At 42.7% G+C, this 16,449-nt stretch overlaps 1 protein-coding gene across 2 annotated transcripts in view; it reads left to right on the top strand.

Annotated features, from left to right (window-relative positions):
* Positions 1-16,449, top strand: part of matn4 (matrilin 4) — a 45,241-nt gene that overhangs the window by 8,860 nt on the left and 19,932 nt on the right. The window contains exons 3-12 of one of the 2 annotated variants that reach the window (XM_072684925.1): positions 323-889; positions 2,809-2,931; positions 4,620-4,742; positions 6,480-6,602; positions 6,781-6,903; positions 9,306-9,428; positions 9,544-9,666; positions 9,783-9,905; positions 11,772-11,894; positions 15,335-15,457. In XM_072684925.1, coding sequence (XP_072541026.1) covers positions 323-889; positions 2,809-2,931; positions 4,620-4,742; positions 6,480-6,602; positions 6,781-6,903; positions 9,306-9,428; positions 9,544-9,666; positions 9,783-9,905; positions 11,772-11,894; positions 15,335-15,457 — 1,674 coding nt within the window. The remainder of the gene's footprint in view (positions 1-322; positions 890-2,808; positions 2,932-4,619; positions 4,743-6,479; positions 6,603-6,780; positions 6,904-9,305; positions 9,429-9,543; positions 9,667-9,782; positions 9,906-11,771; positions 11,895-15,334; positions 15,458-16,449) is intronic. The other variant, XM_072684924.1, reaches the window with a different exon arrangement.

Here is a 16,449-nt window from a genome sequence, read left to right as displayed (position 1 = left end):
GTACTTAGTACTACAGTGCAGTAATACTGTAAATGCAATGAGTAAATAGTAATAGTATAAATAGTAATGCATACTTTGCATGTTCAATATTTATCATTAGTACAATGTAATTTAGTAAATGTGATAGATATCAAGTACATGTTGGTATTTAATAGTAATAAATTACAAAATAGTGGTAAGTGTTTTAATATCTGTAACAATATCAAAAGAATTGAAGAAGTGTTTCCAAACTTTTGAACAGTACTGTATACAAAAGTTTACTCATAAAGAACATGTTTAAAAAAAGAGGGAACTGGGTTCTCATCAGCTGCTCCACCTACAGCTGGAGATCCGAAGTGTAAATCCGGCCCAGTTGACCTGGTCTTCATCATCGACGGCTCACGCAGCGTTCGTCCACACGAGTTCGAGACCATGCGCAAGTTCATGATCGACATCATCCACGAGCTGGACGTCGGCCGGGACTCCACCCGCGTCGGTGTTGTCCAGTACTCCAGCCAGGTCCAGAACGTCTTTTCTCTCAAAGACTACACCACGCACCAGCAGATGGTCAAGGCCATCAATGAGATCATTCCTCTGGCACAAGGTACCATGACGGGTCTGGCCATCCGCTATGCCATGAACGTGGCCTTCTCCACCGCGGAGGGAGCCCGCACCAACGTTCCTCACGTTGCCGTCATCGTGACTGACGGGCGTCCTCAGGATCGCGTGGCCGAGGTGGCGGCAGCTGCCAGAGAGTCGGGCATTGAGATCTACGCTGTGGGTGTGGCCAGAGCCGACATGACATCCCTGAGAGCCATGGCGTCCCCGCCCTTTGAAGATCACGTGTTCCTCGTGGAGAGCTTCGATCTCATTCACCAGTTTGGGCTCCAGTTCCAAGACAAGCTCTGCAGTAAGTCAGATTTCCTCAAACCTGCCATTCTTAAGGCCAAATTGTCAAACCTACCTGCATGTCCTCGTCCATGTCTCTCAGTGGCCGGACAAGCTCAGAAAATTCACCTAGTTCGGTTCAGTGGCCGTACAGACCATCTCCCCTACCGTCTTCTCTTTCTTTTAAAAAATTATAAAACATTAATTATTAGTTTTATATATGTAACTTATATAGAAATCGGCCTTTAGGCAAACCGAACAGATTTGGACTCTCAAACACCTGGACAGGTTTATTTGGGAGGCTGCAGTTTGGAAGTGTTCAGACGGTGAGTTTTTCAATGTGAGACATGGTACATCAGTTATTCACCCTCATAACACAGGACGACTCTCATGATTACCATCAGATTTATAGAGCCCAAAACAGGAGCCCTGTGGGACTCCACGAAACTCCACTAAACTCCTATCAATCAAATACTTCATAGTAGTTTCTACATTAGGATTAATAACAGCATAATCAGAATAATATTTAGAATTTAAAAGGTTAAAAAGGTGAATTTAGTGCACAAGAGACTAGAACAGGTGTTAGAACAGGAAAACAGTGAGTCAACATTTCCAAACTAACATGTCTGCAAACTCAAAATCTGGATTTTTATGTAAATACAAAAACAAATTTCAAACAAAACATTTTTATAGTAAAATATAATATTAAATATTTTTCAAAATTCGAGAGTTTGCACTGTAATTAGACACAGTGTACAATACCATTCTTACTTTGCTAGTCCTCCACTAACACACAAATATTACAGGATACAGGAGGTGGAACATGGGGTGGAACAAAATTGTGATCTCAAGGTCCCAGTTACACCCAAAGAGCACAATAAATAAAATAATAATATAGAATAAAATATAAAAAGCCTAGACATAAATAGGAAAAGTAGAGAATATAAAAAATAAAAAGGTAGCAGCAATATAACCACAATATATAAATATAATATAAAAAAAGAAAATTAATGAATGAATGAAATATTAAGACAAAAGTAAAACCTTTTTAAACATCTAACATAAGTTAAAGACTATACACTTACACTATAATTTAACTAGAGACATAATTAAAACTAAATATATACAGTATCTGTCAAAAGTTTGAATACACCTGGTTTATGGGTGATCTGATCATCATCTTAAAAGCATTTGATCCTAGGGGGATAGGGTGACCACCTTAGTTGGGATATTGTAGCTGGGAAGTTTCAAGTAGGCTGAATTTGTAGGTCCGTGGCAGTGCGTGTGAGTGTGTGAGTGTAAGGGTGGAAATACCTCTCAAAACCTGCAGCTACAGTTAAAATTAATGAATACATTTACCTATTTAGCAAAAGGCCAATAAATAGCCTTAATAGCCATGGTCTAGACCCCCCCCCCCCCGCCACGACATCCTAACCAAGGTGGATACCGTACCCATGTGTCCCCAGTGTCCTCATTACTCAGAACAGAATATGGGTGATAAGCACACATTCAACCAGGTGTGTCCAAACTTTTGACTGGTACTGTAAGTAAAACGATGGACATATAAAACGATGTATGGAACCATCCTCTATTCCTCTAATCCTCTATTCTGATCTGTTTGTTTGAAATGAACGGATTTTAGATGCTACACATGTTTACCAGATGTGATATCATGGCCGATTGAGAAGTCTGTGGCAGTCATGTGACCCCTCACCGAAAATGCTCTTCCGTAGCATCCCTCAAAGATGTATTTTTAACCTAATAGACAGGAGTTATCACAAACTAAGGTGTATTACTCAGGGACGCCTGTACAGACTGGTGGGGCGATTCTCTGCTATAAGCGGGACATAGGCTGCTGGCGGGGTTAAATCAGTGCTGTGATTGGTCAGATTGGTCAAAGAAAAGTCTCCACACACTCACAGCTGTTCCTTACTTTTGCAGAAATTGATCTTTGTCTTGAGTCTGACCACGGCTGTGATCACATCTGCGAGAGCTCTCCCGGCTCCTATCAGTGCCTCTGCCTGCCCGGGTACACACTCAACGAGGACGGCAAGACCTGCACAGGTACGGAACCAGTCAGAAATCTAGACCCATTTGATTGTGCATCTGATCTAAAGGTGGGCTTAATTGCTTAAAGGTGTTCAAAGTTGCTTCTGTTTCTAATTATTACTACTAATAATATTTATTTATATAGCAATTTTTTTTAAATTATGACGTACATTCGGTGACAATACCTGCAGTACAATCACTGAACTGGTTTCATAAAACAGCAAAAGTTTGCTGCACTAATAGCGAATATAATATAATTAATGTATATGTTGAGTATTTTATAGTGGCGTCAGCGATGTGTATGGAACCATCCTCTATTCCTCTAATCCTCTATTCTGATCTGATTGTTGGAAATGAACGGATTTTAGATGCTACACATGTTTACCAGATGTGATATCATGGCCGATTGAGAAGTCTGTTGCAGTCATGTGACCCCTCACCGAAAATGCTCTTCCGTGGCATCCCTCAAAGATGTATTTTTAACCTAATAGACAGGAGTTATCACACACTAAGGTGTATTACTCAGCCGTGCCGCTTTGCCACCAGCAGCCGGAGTCTGAGAGAGCACAATTGGCCACGCTCTCTCCAGGTGGGTAGATGTGAAACAGTACATGTGAAAGAGAGAGAGTGAAAACAGAAAGGAGGAAAAAACGGGGTCAGGAGGAGCGCAGGAGAATGACATGGCGGGGGGGGTAAATTATCGTGAGAGGATCCAGTAAATTGACGTGTATCAGCAGCAGGCAGACAGCAGGGGGCAGCTCAGCACATAGGGGAGAGAAAAGAAAGGAGAAAATGATGAAGTGTTTAGGAGTTTGAATAGACTGATACAAGCTACATCAGCAAGGATAGCAGTACAGTGCATTGATTCATAGCTTTGCTCATGGTTCACCCACAAATTCCAAAGTTTTCATGTGTTTTTCAGGGTAATTCTGTAGGATAATTCTGCATTTTACAATTTTATAAAATAATCATGTATTATGTCCTCTATTAACCTTATCTTTACCCTCGGATAGTATGATTCTAAATATTCTGCCTGTACTTTTGCTGGGAGCATTTTCTGATATGCTGAATGAAATTACCGCAACTCTTAAAAACACCAGCATACACAAACCAAGCTGCGACGGAGCAAACACTTGCAAACTCCAGTTATGGAGGGCTGGAGTCGTGTACAGTTCAGCATTTGTGTTAAGAGAAAATCACCTGACTGTGTTGGACACCGTTAGTCACCACTCTTTAGCTCAGTGTTTCCCACCCTGGTCCTCAGAGCTGGGCAATATGACAATATTTTATCATATCGTGATAAATTGTTATCATAATAATAATAAGCTTCTCTGATCATACGGAGGAGACTGTTAGTGTTAATAAACACTGATCAGCTGCAGGTTTCATTACTAACAGTGTAATTAGACTGGGTTCATTAGATGAAGAGCAGCAGATGTTATAGAGTATAAATCATTGTATTCAGTACAGGAGAGGATCTGAGCAGTAGTTTATAAGAATCTGTAGCTACTGGTTACATGTATCGTGATAAATGTATCATGATATTGTGATCTAGTATTTTTACCATATCGCCCAGCCCTCCTGGTCCTACAGCCCTACTGCAGTGTACAGTTTAGTGTGTTTCCTGCTTTGTGTATTTTGTAAGCAGGATGCTCCGATGGTGTTACTGTGTGTGTAACAGTGTGGCTGTGTGTTCCCTACAGCCATTGATTTGTGTGCGGATGGGAAGCACGACTGCGAGCAGGTCTGCATCAGCTCTCCTGGGTCCTTCACCTGCGACTGCAACACTGGATACACACTCAATGAAGACAAGAGGACCTGCACCAGTTAGTGTCACGCAGACACACAGCTCAATAAACACCTGCACTTTTACAACACTTCAGCATTAACAGCAACAACATCCCTATTAATTCCCTAATTAATTACAGATGAGAGTATAATTACTTTAAATAGTTTGCTCCTTTAGAAGTTAGATAAACAGCCTTTAAACAGCAGGCAGGCAGCTCAAAGTTCTCTGAAAAGAAAAACAGAAGCTTCTCCCACCATCTGCTTTATCTCTTAAACCATTACAGGAGCAGATCCACCAAACACAAAAACATACATAAATCTAATACAATGGAGAAAGCAGGTTTACGGTCAGGCTCCAGCTTCAGCATGATGAGAAGTGGAACCTTACAGACACCTAATTTCAATATGCTGGACTCTTTTCCTGCTAGTAAACAGCACCTGTGCTGGATGGCCACTCTGACTCACTGACAGTGCACTTATGAGTCGTAGGAGCTGTGCAGCTCGCTGGATACAGGCGTAGCTATCTTATTGCTTCATCTCGTTTCGTGGGATGTGGGAAAGGATGTGACCTGCTGTTACAGTATTTCACCAGATCACTGCACAGCAGGATGTGCTTTAAGTGTTGTGTTATGAATCAAATAAAACAGCAGCAAAGATGGAGAGGAGTTTCTCCTGAAGGGTAAAACATGCTGCAGATCCTTATTTATAAAAGTAATTTCTCAGAACTAGTAGTTGGAGGAAGGAGACATAGAGGACTAGTGGGGTGTTGGAGATGGGGTGGTTTAATGGGGTGTTAAGGAGACGAAGGTGCTGTAATGAGGCGTGGAGCAGATGGGGTGGAGTAATGAGGCGTTGAAATGGGGTGGAGTAATGTGGTGTTGAGGAGATGGAGTGAAATAATGGGGCGTTGAGGAGATAAGGGTGGAGTAATGGACTTTGAGGATATGTGGTGGAGTAACTAGGCGTTGAGGAGATCAGGGTGGAATAATGAGGCTTAGAGAAGATGTTGTGGAGTAGTGGGGTGTTGAGATGTGGTGGAGTAATGGGGCATTGAGGAAATGGGGTGGAGTAATGAGGCGTTGAAGTGATGGGGTGCTGTAAAGGGGCATTGAGGAGATAGGATGGAGTAATGGGATGCTGAGGAGATGTGGTGGAGTAACAAGTCTTAGAGGAGATGGTGTGGAGTAATGGGGCGTTGAGGGGGTGGTGTGGAGTAATGGGGGTTGCAGGGATGAGGGTGGTATAACTGGACTTTGAGGAGATGTGGTAGAGTAAAGGGGCGTTGAAGAGATGAGGGTGGAGTAATGGGGCATTGAGGAGATGAGGGTGGAGTAACAAGGTTTAGAGGAGATGGTGTGGAGAAATGGGGATTTGAGGAGATGGTGTGGAGTAATTGGACATTGAGAAGGTGGTGTGGAGTAACGAGGCTTAGAGGAGATGGTGTGGAGTAATGGGGCATTGAGGAGATGAGGGTGGAGTAACAAGGCTAAGAGGAGATGGTGTGGAGTAATGGGGTGTTGAGGAGATGTGGGTTTAAGTAGTGGAGAGTTGAGTTGATGTGGGTGGAGTAAGAGAGAGTTGAGTTGATGTGGGTGGAGTAATGGGTGGAGAGTCGAGGAGTGTCAGGAAACACTGTTTGACTGTTGCTAAATCCTTCAGATGGATTGAGGCTCCTTTAGGCTTCAGTTGCTCTGAGAGATGAGCTGAACCTGCGCTGTCAGGAGCTCTGCCTGCTTCACTGATGCAAGACCCTCTCACCCTTTCTCTGCTTCCAGTGATCGACTACTGCTCATTCGGGAACGATAGCTGTGAGCACGAGTGTGTGAGCGTCCTCAATGGCTTTAACTGCCGCTGTAATGAGGGATACACTCTCAATGAAGACAAGAGGACCTGCACAAGTTAGTGGGGGCGACTAAGCCAATCAAGCTTCTCCTCTTCATCAATAATAAACCTGATTGCAGTGCTCAGTGCTTGCTGTGGAGTTCACACAGCAGTGCATACGACACTAGCCTCAAAAGTTTGAGTACACCTGCTTGAAAGGTGTGTGATGATAACCACGCTGGTTTCCTGTTCTAGTGATCGACTACTGTTCGTTTGGGAACGACAGCTGCGAGCATGAGTGTGTGAGTGTGCTCCAGAGCTTTTACTGCCGCTGCCATGAAGGATACACTCTCAATGAGGACGAGACAACTTGTACAAGTAAGTGAGGACAAATAAGCCCCGCCCCCCTACACACACTTAAAAGCCACATTAGAGGTTCTTATGTCAGTTCTAGATCAAATAAATATGCACTGTTAAAAATTAAGGGGCTAGAAATGTTTTTTTGGTGATGCCATAGAAATAAAACACTTGGTTCAATAAAGAACCATTTTTGTTAAAGATGTAAGATTTTTCTATCCAATTTAAAGTTCTTCACACTATTAAGAGTGTAGACTGGCTGTAGGTTCTCTAATCCAACTAATATGAAAATGTTGTGACGGATACTAATTTTAGGAGATATTTAAAAATAAAATGATCAATAATTCATTTCATTTTATACTCTTATTCGTTTATACTTCTTATTCGATACTGACTGATATATACATATATATATATATATATATATATATATATATATATATATATGTATATGATGTAGCACTAGGGTGGAGTTGTTTATTCGAATTATTCTCGAAGTCTCTTCATTTTTAGGTTTAGATGCATGTGTATAATTTTAACTATTATGGTATTTTGCGTAAACCCCTAAAACGGTGCCACAGGATAGAACAGGAGTGAACAGGAATCTTGCTCCTGAAGATCTTCCACCCTGGAGAGATTTAAGGGGGTCATATTTAGATGCCCAAGAAGGCCTTCATTGCCCGGATCAGGTGCGTTGGAGATGGTGGGTTAGAGATAAACTCTGCAGGTGGTAGATCTCCAGGACCTGAATTGAGCACCATTGCCATAGAACACCTAAAGAACCATGAAATTCCTTTTGCATTGAAAATATATTAAAATATAGTGTAAAAGATTTTTTAATTATGTGGAGATCAAATGTTCCTCATAATCGCACATATTATTTATAAAAAATCATCACCAGTTTTAAGGTTCCTCAGAGAACCAAAAGTGGTAGTTTTCCTTTGAAATAATATAAATACCTTTTGCCACCTTTTTAAGAGTGTAAAAATCTAAGATTTTATATTATTTTTTTAAGATGTGAATGAAATCACAGATGGTGGACATTAAGTTTACATTTACTGTATTTACTGACACTCTTGTCCAGAGAGACTTACAAGGCTACTTGTATTACAGAGGTGGGCCAATGTAGTGTTAGGAGTCTTGCCCAGGGACTCTTATTAGTGTAGCGCAGCATAGTCACCCAGACCAGGAATTGAACCCCAGTCTCCCATGTGGTGTGGCAGCTCACTGGTAGGTAGTGGTGTTAACTGTTGCACCACACCCACCGTTCACCCTGACCATGGTCCTAAACAATCCTCTGCTCATTTTTACCTTCAAGTTTACTGTTGTTATTAAAAGGTAAAGGTGCACATATTTGTCACTGTACAGCGAAATGTGTCCTCTGCATTTAACCCATCTGTGGTAGTGAACACACACACTAGTGAACTAGGGGTAGTGAGTACACATATACACACACACACACACACACCTCCAGAGCCCAGGGAGCAGAGAGGGTAAAGGGCCTTGCTCAAGGGCCCAGCTTGCCAAGCCCGGGAATCAAACCCACAACCCTGTTATCGATAGCCTGGTGCTCTAACTGCTGAGCCACCACTGCCCCCATTATTAACGATAGTCAACTATCAGTCAGTGTTTCTTGGACCAAACCTACTCATATGATGTTGATGTAGTGGGGCACCCCCAGATATCCAGCCACAATTTCACCCTCTTTACCCCTTAGACTGCAGCAGGGCTTTCTTCTTACTGCGCCTTTAAGACATATGAGATCTGAGATATATACATAAATGAGTAGAGCTGAGCAATATGATATTTTATTGTATCGTGATAAATTTGATTATATATGCATTTCTAATCAATTGGAGCAGACTGTTAGTGTTAATAAACACTGATCAGCTGCAGGTTTCATTACTAACAGTGTAATTAGACTGGGTTCATTAGATGAAGAGCAGCAGATGTTATAGAGTATAAATCACTGTATTCAGTACAGGAGAGGACCTGAATAGTAGTTTATAAGAATCTGTAGCTACTGATGTTTTTAATGTGGTTACATGTAGCGTGATAAATATTGTGTATTGCGAAATATTGTGATCTAGTACTTTTTTATCATATCACCCAGCCCTATGAATGAGCTCTGCTCTATTTGAATGGTCTCATCCAGAGCGACTTACTCATATAACAGAGGTGGGTATGTAGTGTAGCGTTTTGGTGTAGCGTAGTAAAGTCACCTAGACCAGAAAATTAACCCCAGTCTCCCAGGTGGGGGAGTTAATTAGATACTGTGGGCTAAATAAGCAGATGTATGTAAATGTGTTGCTGTGTTTTCTGACATCACATGTGGATACACACGGTTTAAAATTCTCAAATGTCATATCATGGATCCTTCAGATGTCTACAGTATACCTATTACCCTTCTCTGCCTGTTCCAGTGATCGACTACTGCTCGTTTGGGAACGACAGCTGCGAGCATGAGTGTGTCAGCATCCTGAATGGCTTTAACTGCCGCTGTAAGGAGGGATACAAACTCAACGATGACGCGAAGACCTGCACAAGTTAGTGGATTCACTCAGCTATCAGTGCTTTCTCTCCTGCTTACCTGATTGCTTTGCTTGCTCATCTCGCTCTTCTGAAAGTCCACAATCTCCGACTGTTCTCTGCCTGTTGCAGTGATCGACTACTGCTCATTCAGGAACGATAGCTGTGAGCATGAGTGTGTGAGCGTCCTCAATGGCTTTAACTGCCGCTGTAATGAGGGATACACTCTCAATGAAGACAAGAGGACCTGCACAAGTTAGTGAGAGGCAGCCAAGCCACCAGCCTTTTCCTCCTAGCACACATATGCTCTGCATGTTCTTCTCCGCCCTGCAAAAGTACAGAGTCTCTCATTGTTTCTCTGCCTGTTCCAGTGATCGACTACTGCTCATTCGGGAATGATAGCTGTGAGCATGAGTGTGTGAGCGTCCTCAATGGCTTTTACTGCCTCTGTAATGAGGGATACACTCTCAATGAAGACAAGAGGACCTGCACAAGTTAGTGAGAGGCACACTGCATGCCACACACACCAGTAATTAAGAACATCCACTATATATATATATATATATATATATATATATATATATATATATATATATATAGATAGATAGATAGATAGATATACTTTCCCTGAATTTCAGTGACAGAAAGTAAACAGTACAGATATACACTCATATATAATTGATTCCAGAACTTTTTAAAATGTTCTATGTGGAACCATATGAAAAGGTTTTTCAACCAATGCAAAAAAACCTTTCACCAGGCCAGTTAAGCCTACAAATGGTTCTTAGAACCACAGCCTTTAGTAAAGAGACATTTTTAAAGGTTGTATGAGTATAATCATATGTATAATTAGATTAAAACCATAAACCTTGTTTATAATTCTACATAAAACCTTTTCAAAAAGGGTTTGGATAGTGTTTACCATTTCCAGTGCTGTATGAAAGACATGGCTACCTGATATCTTTTAAAAAGAGCTACTTAAGCCTCCAAAAGGTTCTTTGAGCTGTGCAGATCACTGGACATGTCGTTGCAGCCACAATCTTGCATACTTTCCCCAATATGATGCCCTAATCACCAGCTAACCCAGAGACGAGGGAAGTGGTGGGGCTGAGGAGGCTGCAGCACCTCCAGATTTAAGTATTGATTTACTGCAACTTCTAAAATTATTAAAAAATAATAATCTCAAATCAGTAACAATAGCACGAAGTTGTACAGTATTAGTACAGTGCACTTTATCTGGTGTCGAGTGTAAATGTTTAATATTTCTTACATTATTTAATCATACCTTTTTTTATCACACCTTTAAAGTTGGTTTATCTACTTAAAGATTAAATGAGCAATATTATTTGCCAATAAAATAAGAAACTCAGTACATTAAAAACATCTCAAATACAAGGTCAAATTGTAATGCAGTTCTGTAGGTTAGCTACTAGAGCCTCACAGAATCCCAAAACTCCACAGCATCCCCACAGCAAATCTCTTGTTTAGGGTGAAGCTGAAACATATATACACTACCCCGAACTTCAGCACTCCCAACTCCAAATACCCACCCTGAGCTAACATGCTATTAACAAACATCTTAATATGCTTCAGTCTGTAAATTGGGATGAGTTGGGATGAGTTAGGGATGATGAGGTGGGGTAGTGATCATCATCCAACATCCTGACCTCACTAACACTCAATCAAATCCTCACAGCAATGCTCCTCCTCCAGAATCTAGTTGTAAGTCTTCTTCTCTGGACAGTAGAGACAGTTACTCCAACAAAAGAAACACTCAATGTCCATATAGTGTAGACTCCTGTGATTTGAGATGCATAATTGACAGCTCTTACGGTAGTACATGGCCTAATTATACATTTACATTATATATATATATATATATATATATATACATATAGTACAGTACAATAGCACACCTGGTTGAATGTGTCCAGTACTGCATAACCTATAAAGTACTGTATATACCAATTAAGTATCAATTAAGCCATTCTTAATCAGCACTGACTGTGCAGCGTCTACTTATTCACACTCTGCACTAATTACAATTCTGCTGAAAGAGTCCAGAGCGGTTCTAGACTGAGTTTCCCTGGTGTAACTTTCACACAATTAACTAATAAGTCAAACACAACACATTTATTCATTCATTTGTCCAAAAACATCTGAGCCTGTGAAAATGAAGGGACTGTGTGAGAGTTTCACTGAGTAAATCCACCTTAACAGCAGATCAGCAGATCATTTAACCTCCATCTTTAGAGCTCTTCACCAACCATAATCAATGATCAGTCCTGCAGCTTATTAACGGCACTGCTCACTTCTCTCCTCTGCTGCTCTGTCTGTCATTGTTTCTCTGCCTGTTCCAGTGATCGACTACTGCTCATTCGGGAACGATAGCTGTGAGCATGAGTGTGTGAGCGTCCTCAATGGCTTTTACTGCCACTGTAATGAGGGATACACTCTCAATGAAGACAAGAGGACCTGCACAAGTTAGTGGGGGCCGCAAATCAGCCCGCAAACGCACTCAAACACACATATACACATATACACAAACACATAGGTGCACACCCTGCAGACATGTAGTTTGCATAAAAGATCAGTTAATTGTATATTTCTTGCTTTTAACTGCATAATTAATCTCATTTACATAATTTAGCTGACACCCTTCTCCAGAGTGACTTACAAGGTTACTTGTATTACAGAGTCGGGCCAATGTAGTGTTAGGAGTCTTGCCCAATGACTTTTGTTGGTGTAGGACAGTACAGTCACCCACACCAGGAATCAAACCACAGTGCCCCACATGGTGTGGTAGCTCACTGGCAGGTAGTGGTGTTACCTGTTGCGCCACACCAACCACCTGACCTCAGCTCCACACACCTGACCTCTCCTGTCATTATTCTACTCTAGAACAGTAGTCTACAGCATCTCCAAACTCCACAGCATCCCAAAACTCCACAGCACCCAAAACTCCACAGCATCCCAAAACTCCACAGCATCCCCAAACTCCACAGCATCCCAAACTCCACAGCATCCCAAAACTCCACAGCATCCCAAAACTGCACAGCATCCTCAAACTCCACAGCATCCCCAAACTCCACAGCATCCCAAAACTCCACAGCATCCCAAAACTGCACAGCATCCTCAAACTCCACAGCATCCCCAAACTCCACAGCATCCCAAAACTCCACAGCATCCCAAAACTCCACAGCATCCCCAAACTCCACAGCATCCCAAAACTCCACAGCATCCCCAAACTCCACAGCATCCCAAAACTGCACAGCATCCTCAAACTCCACAGCATCCCCAAACTCCACAGCATCCCAAAACTCCACAGCACCCACAAACTCCACAGCATCCCAAAACTCCACAGCATCCCCAAACTCCACAGCATCCCAAAACTCCACAGCATCCCCAAACTCCACAGCATCCTCAAACTCCACAGCATCCTCAAACTCCACAGCATCCTCAAACTCCACAGCATCCCCAAACTCCACAGCATCCCAAAACACCACAGCATCCCAAAACTCCACAGCATCCCCAAACTCCACAGCATCCCAAAACTCCACAGCATCCCAAAACTCCACAGCATCCCAAAACTCCACAGCATCCCAAAACACCACAGCATCCCAAAACTCCACAGCATCCCCGAACTCCACAGCATCCCAAAACTCCACAGCATCCCAAAACTCCACAGCACCCCAAAACTCCACAACATCCCAAAACTGCACAGCATCCTCAAACTCCACAGCATCCCCAAACTCCACAGCATCCCAAAACTCCACAGCATCCCCAAAACTCCACAGCATCCCAAAACACCACAGCATCCCCAAACTCCACAGCATCCCAAAACTCCACAGCATCCCAAATGTCCACAGCACCCCCAAACTCCACAGCATCCCAAAACTCCACAGCATCCCCAAACTCCACAGCATCCCAAAACTCCACAGCATCCCAAAACACCACAGCATCCCAAAACTCCACAGCATCCCCGAACTCCACAGCATCCCAAAACTCCACAGCATCCCAAAACTCCACAGCACCCCAAAACTCCACAACATCCCAAAACTGCACAGCATCCTCAAACTCCACAGCATCCCCAAACTCCACAGCATCCCAAAACTCCACAGCATCCCCAAAACTCCACAGCATCCCAAAACACCACAGCATCCCCAAACTCCACAGCATCCCAAAACTCCACAGCATCCCCAAACTCCACAGCATCCCCAAACTCCACAGCATCCCAAAACTCCACAGCATCCCCAAACTCCACAGCATCCTCAAACTCCACAGCATCCTCAAACTCCACAGCATCCTCAAACTCCACAGCATCCCCAAACTCCACAGCATCCCAAAACACCACAGCATCCCAAAACTCCACAGCATCCCCAAACTCCACAGCATCCCAAAACTCCACAGCATCCCCAAACTCCACAGCATCCCAAAACTCCACAGCATCCCAAAACACCACAGCATCCCAAAACTCCACAGCATCCCCGAACTCCACAGCATCCCAAAACTCCACAGCATCCCAAAACTCCACAGCACCCCAAAACTCCACAACATCCCAAAACTGCACAGCATCCTCAAACTCCACAGCATCCCCAAACTCCACAGCATCCCAAAACTCCACAGCATCCCCAAAACTCCACAGCATCCCAAAACACCACAGCATCCCCAAACTCCACAGCATCCCAAAACTCCACAGCATCCCAAATGTCCACAGCACCCCCAAACTCCACAGCATCCCAAAACTCCACAGCATCCCCAAACTCCACAGCATCCCAAAACTCCACAGCATCCCAAAACACCACAGCATCCCAAAACTCCACAGCATCCCCGAACTCCACAGCATCCCAAAACTCCACAGCATCCCAAAACTCCACAGCACCCCAAAACTCCACAACATCCCAAAACTGCACAGCATCCTCAAACTCCACAGCATCCCCAAACTCCACAGCATCCCAAAACTCCACAGCATCCCCAAAACTCCACAGCATCCCAAAACACCACAGCATCCCCAAACTCCACAGCATCCCAAAACTCCACAGCATCCCAAATGTCCACAGCACCCCCAAACTCCACAGCATCCCAAAACTCCACAGCATCCCCAAACTCCACAGCATCCCAAAACTCCACAGCATCCCAAAACTCCACAGCACCCCAAACTCCACAGCATCCCAAAACTGCACAGCATCCCCAAACTCCAGAGCATCCCCAAGCTCCACAGCATCCCAAAACCCCACAGCATCCCAAAACCCCACAGCATCCCAAAACTCAAACTGAAACATGTATATACTGCCCAAACTGCAACACCCCCAAATCTAAATACCCACCCTGAGCTAACATGCTTTTCACAAACATCTTAATATGCTTCAGTCTGTTAAATTGGGATGAGTTGGGGAGTTGGGGATGATGAGATGGGGTGGTGTTCATCATCCAACATCCTGACCTCACTAACACTCAATCAAATCCTCACAGCAATGTTCCTCCATAATCTAGTAGAAAGTGTTCTTCTCTGGACAGTAGAGACAGTTACTCCAACAAAAGCAGAATCAACTCTTTTTAATAGCCTTGATTTCAGGAGAAACACTGAATGTCCGTATAGTGTAGGCTCCTGTGATTTGAGATGCTTAATTGTCACAGCTCTTACAGTAGTGCATGGCCTAATTGTACATTTACATTTTAACTGTGATCCAAAAAAGCAATGGTCGATAACAACTTTTTAAATGTAGATTTCTCTATTTATTATTATTATTATTATTATTATTATCTTTTTTCTGTTTTATTATATATTACATTTCTGTAAATAATTAAGATAAACTAGAGAGTCTGAATTTTAGCACAGGTATAGACTGGTATCTGTTCAATCATTCTTAAGAACAATGGTCCAATTCTTGAACTCATCCTAACTTGTGTAATCCATCTCCAGTGATCGACTACTGCTCGTTTGGAAATGATAGCTGTGAGCACGAGTGTGTGAGCGTCCTCAAAGGCTATAACTGCCGCTGTCATGAAGGATACACTCTGAACGAGGATAAGAGGACCTGCACAAGTTAGTGAAGGCCATAGATCAGACCACACATACACACATACATACATACATACATACATACAGTATATCCACTAAAGTAAGAACTGTACACTGGTTGTATTCATTTTTAATATTTATCCAGATTTAGATGTTTATGATGATCTGTCACCCATGGGAAAAAGTAGTTGCCCCTGAGCCACTAAATAATCCAGTTAACCAAATTCAGACAATTGGGTTTAATTTCACTAGCTACATCCAGGCATAATTACTGCCAGACCTGCTGAATCTAAACATCACTTAAATAGTCCTTGTCTGACAGTGTGAAGCAGCTGGAAGGTCTCAAAAAGCAGCACATGACGCCATGTTCTGAAGAGATTCAAGAGATTCAGATGCGAAACAAGGTCATTAAAATCCACCAATCTGGAAAGCCATTGCTGAGGCTCTGGGACTCCAGTGAACCACAGTAAAAACCATTATCCACAAATGATGAAAACTTGGAACAGTGGTGAACCTTCCCAGCAGTTGCTGGCCTACCAATATTTCACCAAAAGGGCACTGATGACTCATCCAGGAGGGTCACAAAAAAACAGAAAAACATCTAAAGAACTGCAGGCCTTACCTGCCTCAGCTAAGGTCAGTGTACGCAATTCCACAATAAGAAAATACTGGGCATCAATTGCACCCATGGGATGGTCATAAAGGCTGATGTCACATTTGCCCAAGAACATCTAGATGACCCCCAAGGCTTTTGAAATGATATTCTGTGTACTGATAAGTCAAAGGTGTAACTTTTTGAAAGACATGAGTCTCGTTACATCTGGAATAAAGCTAACACCACATTCCACTGTTGGATCCCATTTCAACACTCAAACATGGTGGTGGTAGTGTTACGATCTGGGGCTGTTTTGCATCTGCAAGGCTTAAGAGACTTGTCATAATTGATGGACCCATCAATTCTGCTTTCTATCAGACAATCCTGAAGGAGAATGTCCACCTGTCAGTTTGTGCCCTGA

This window comes from Salminus brasiliensis, chromosome 7 (assembly GCF_030463535.1).
Source record: "Salminus brasiliensis chromosome 7, fSalBra1.hap2, whole genome shotgun sequence".
NCBI classification, from domain to species: domain Eukaryota; kingdom Metazoa; phylum Chordata; class Actinopteri; order Characiformes; family Bryconidae; genus Salminus; species Salminus brasiliensis.
Note: the sequence above shows the minus strand (reverse complement) of the source record. Positions and strands in the feature narration are given on the sequence as shown.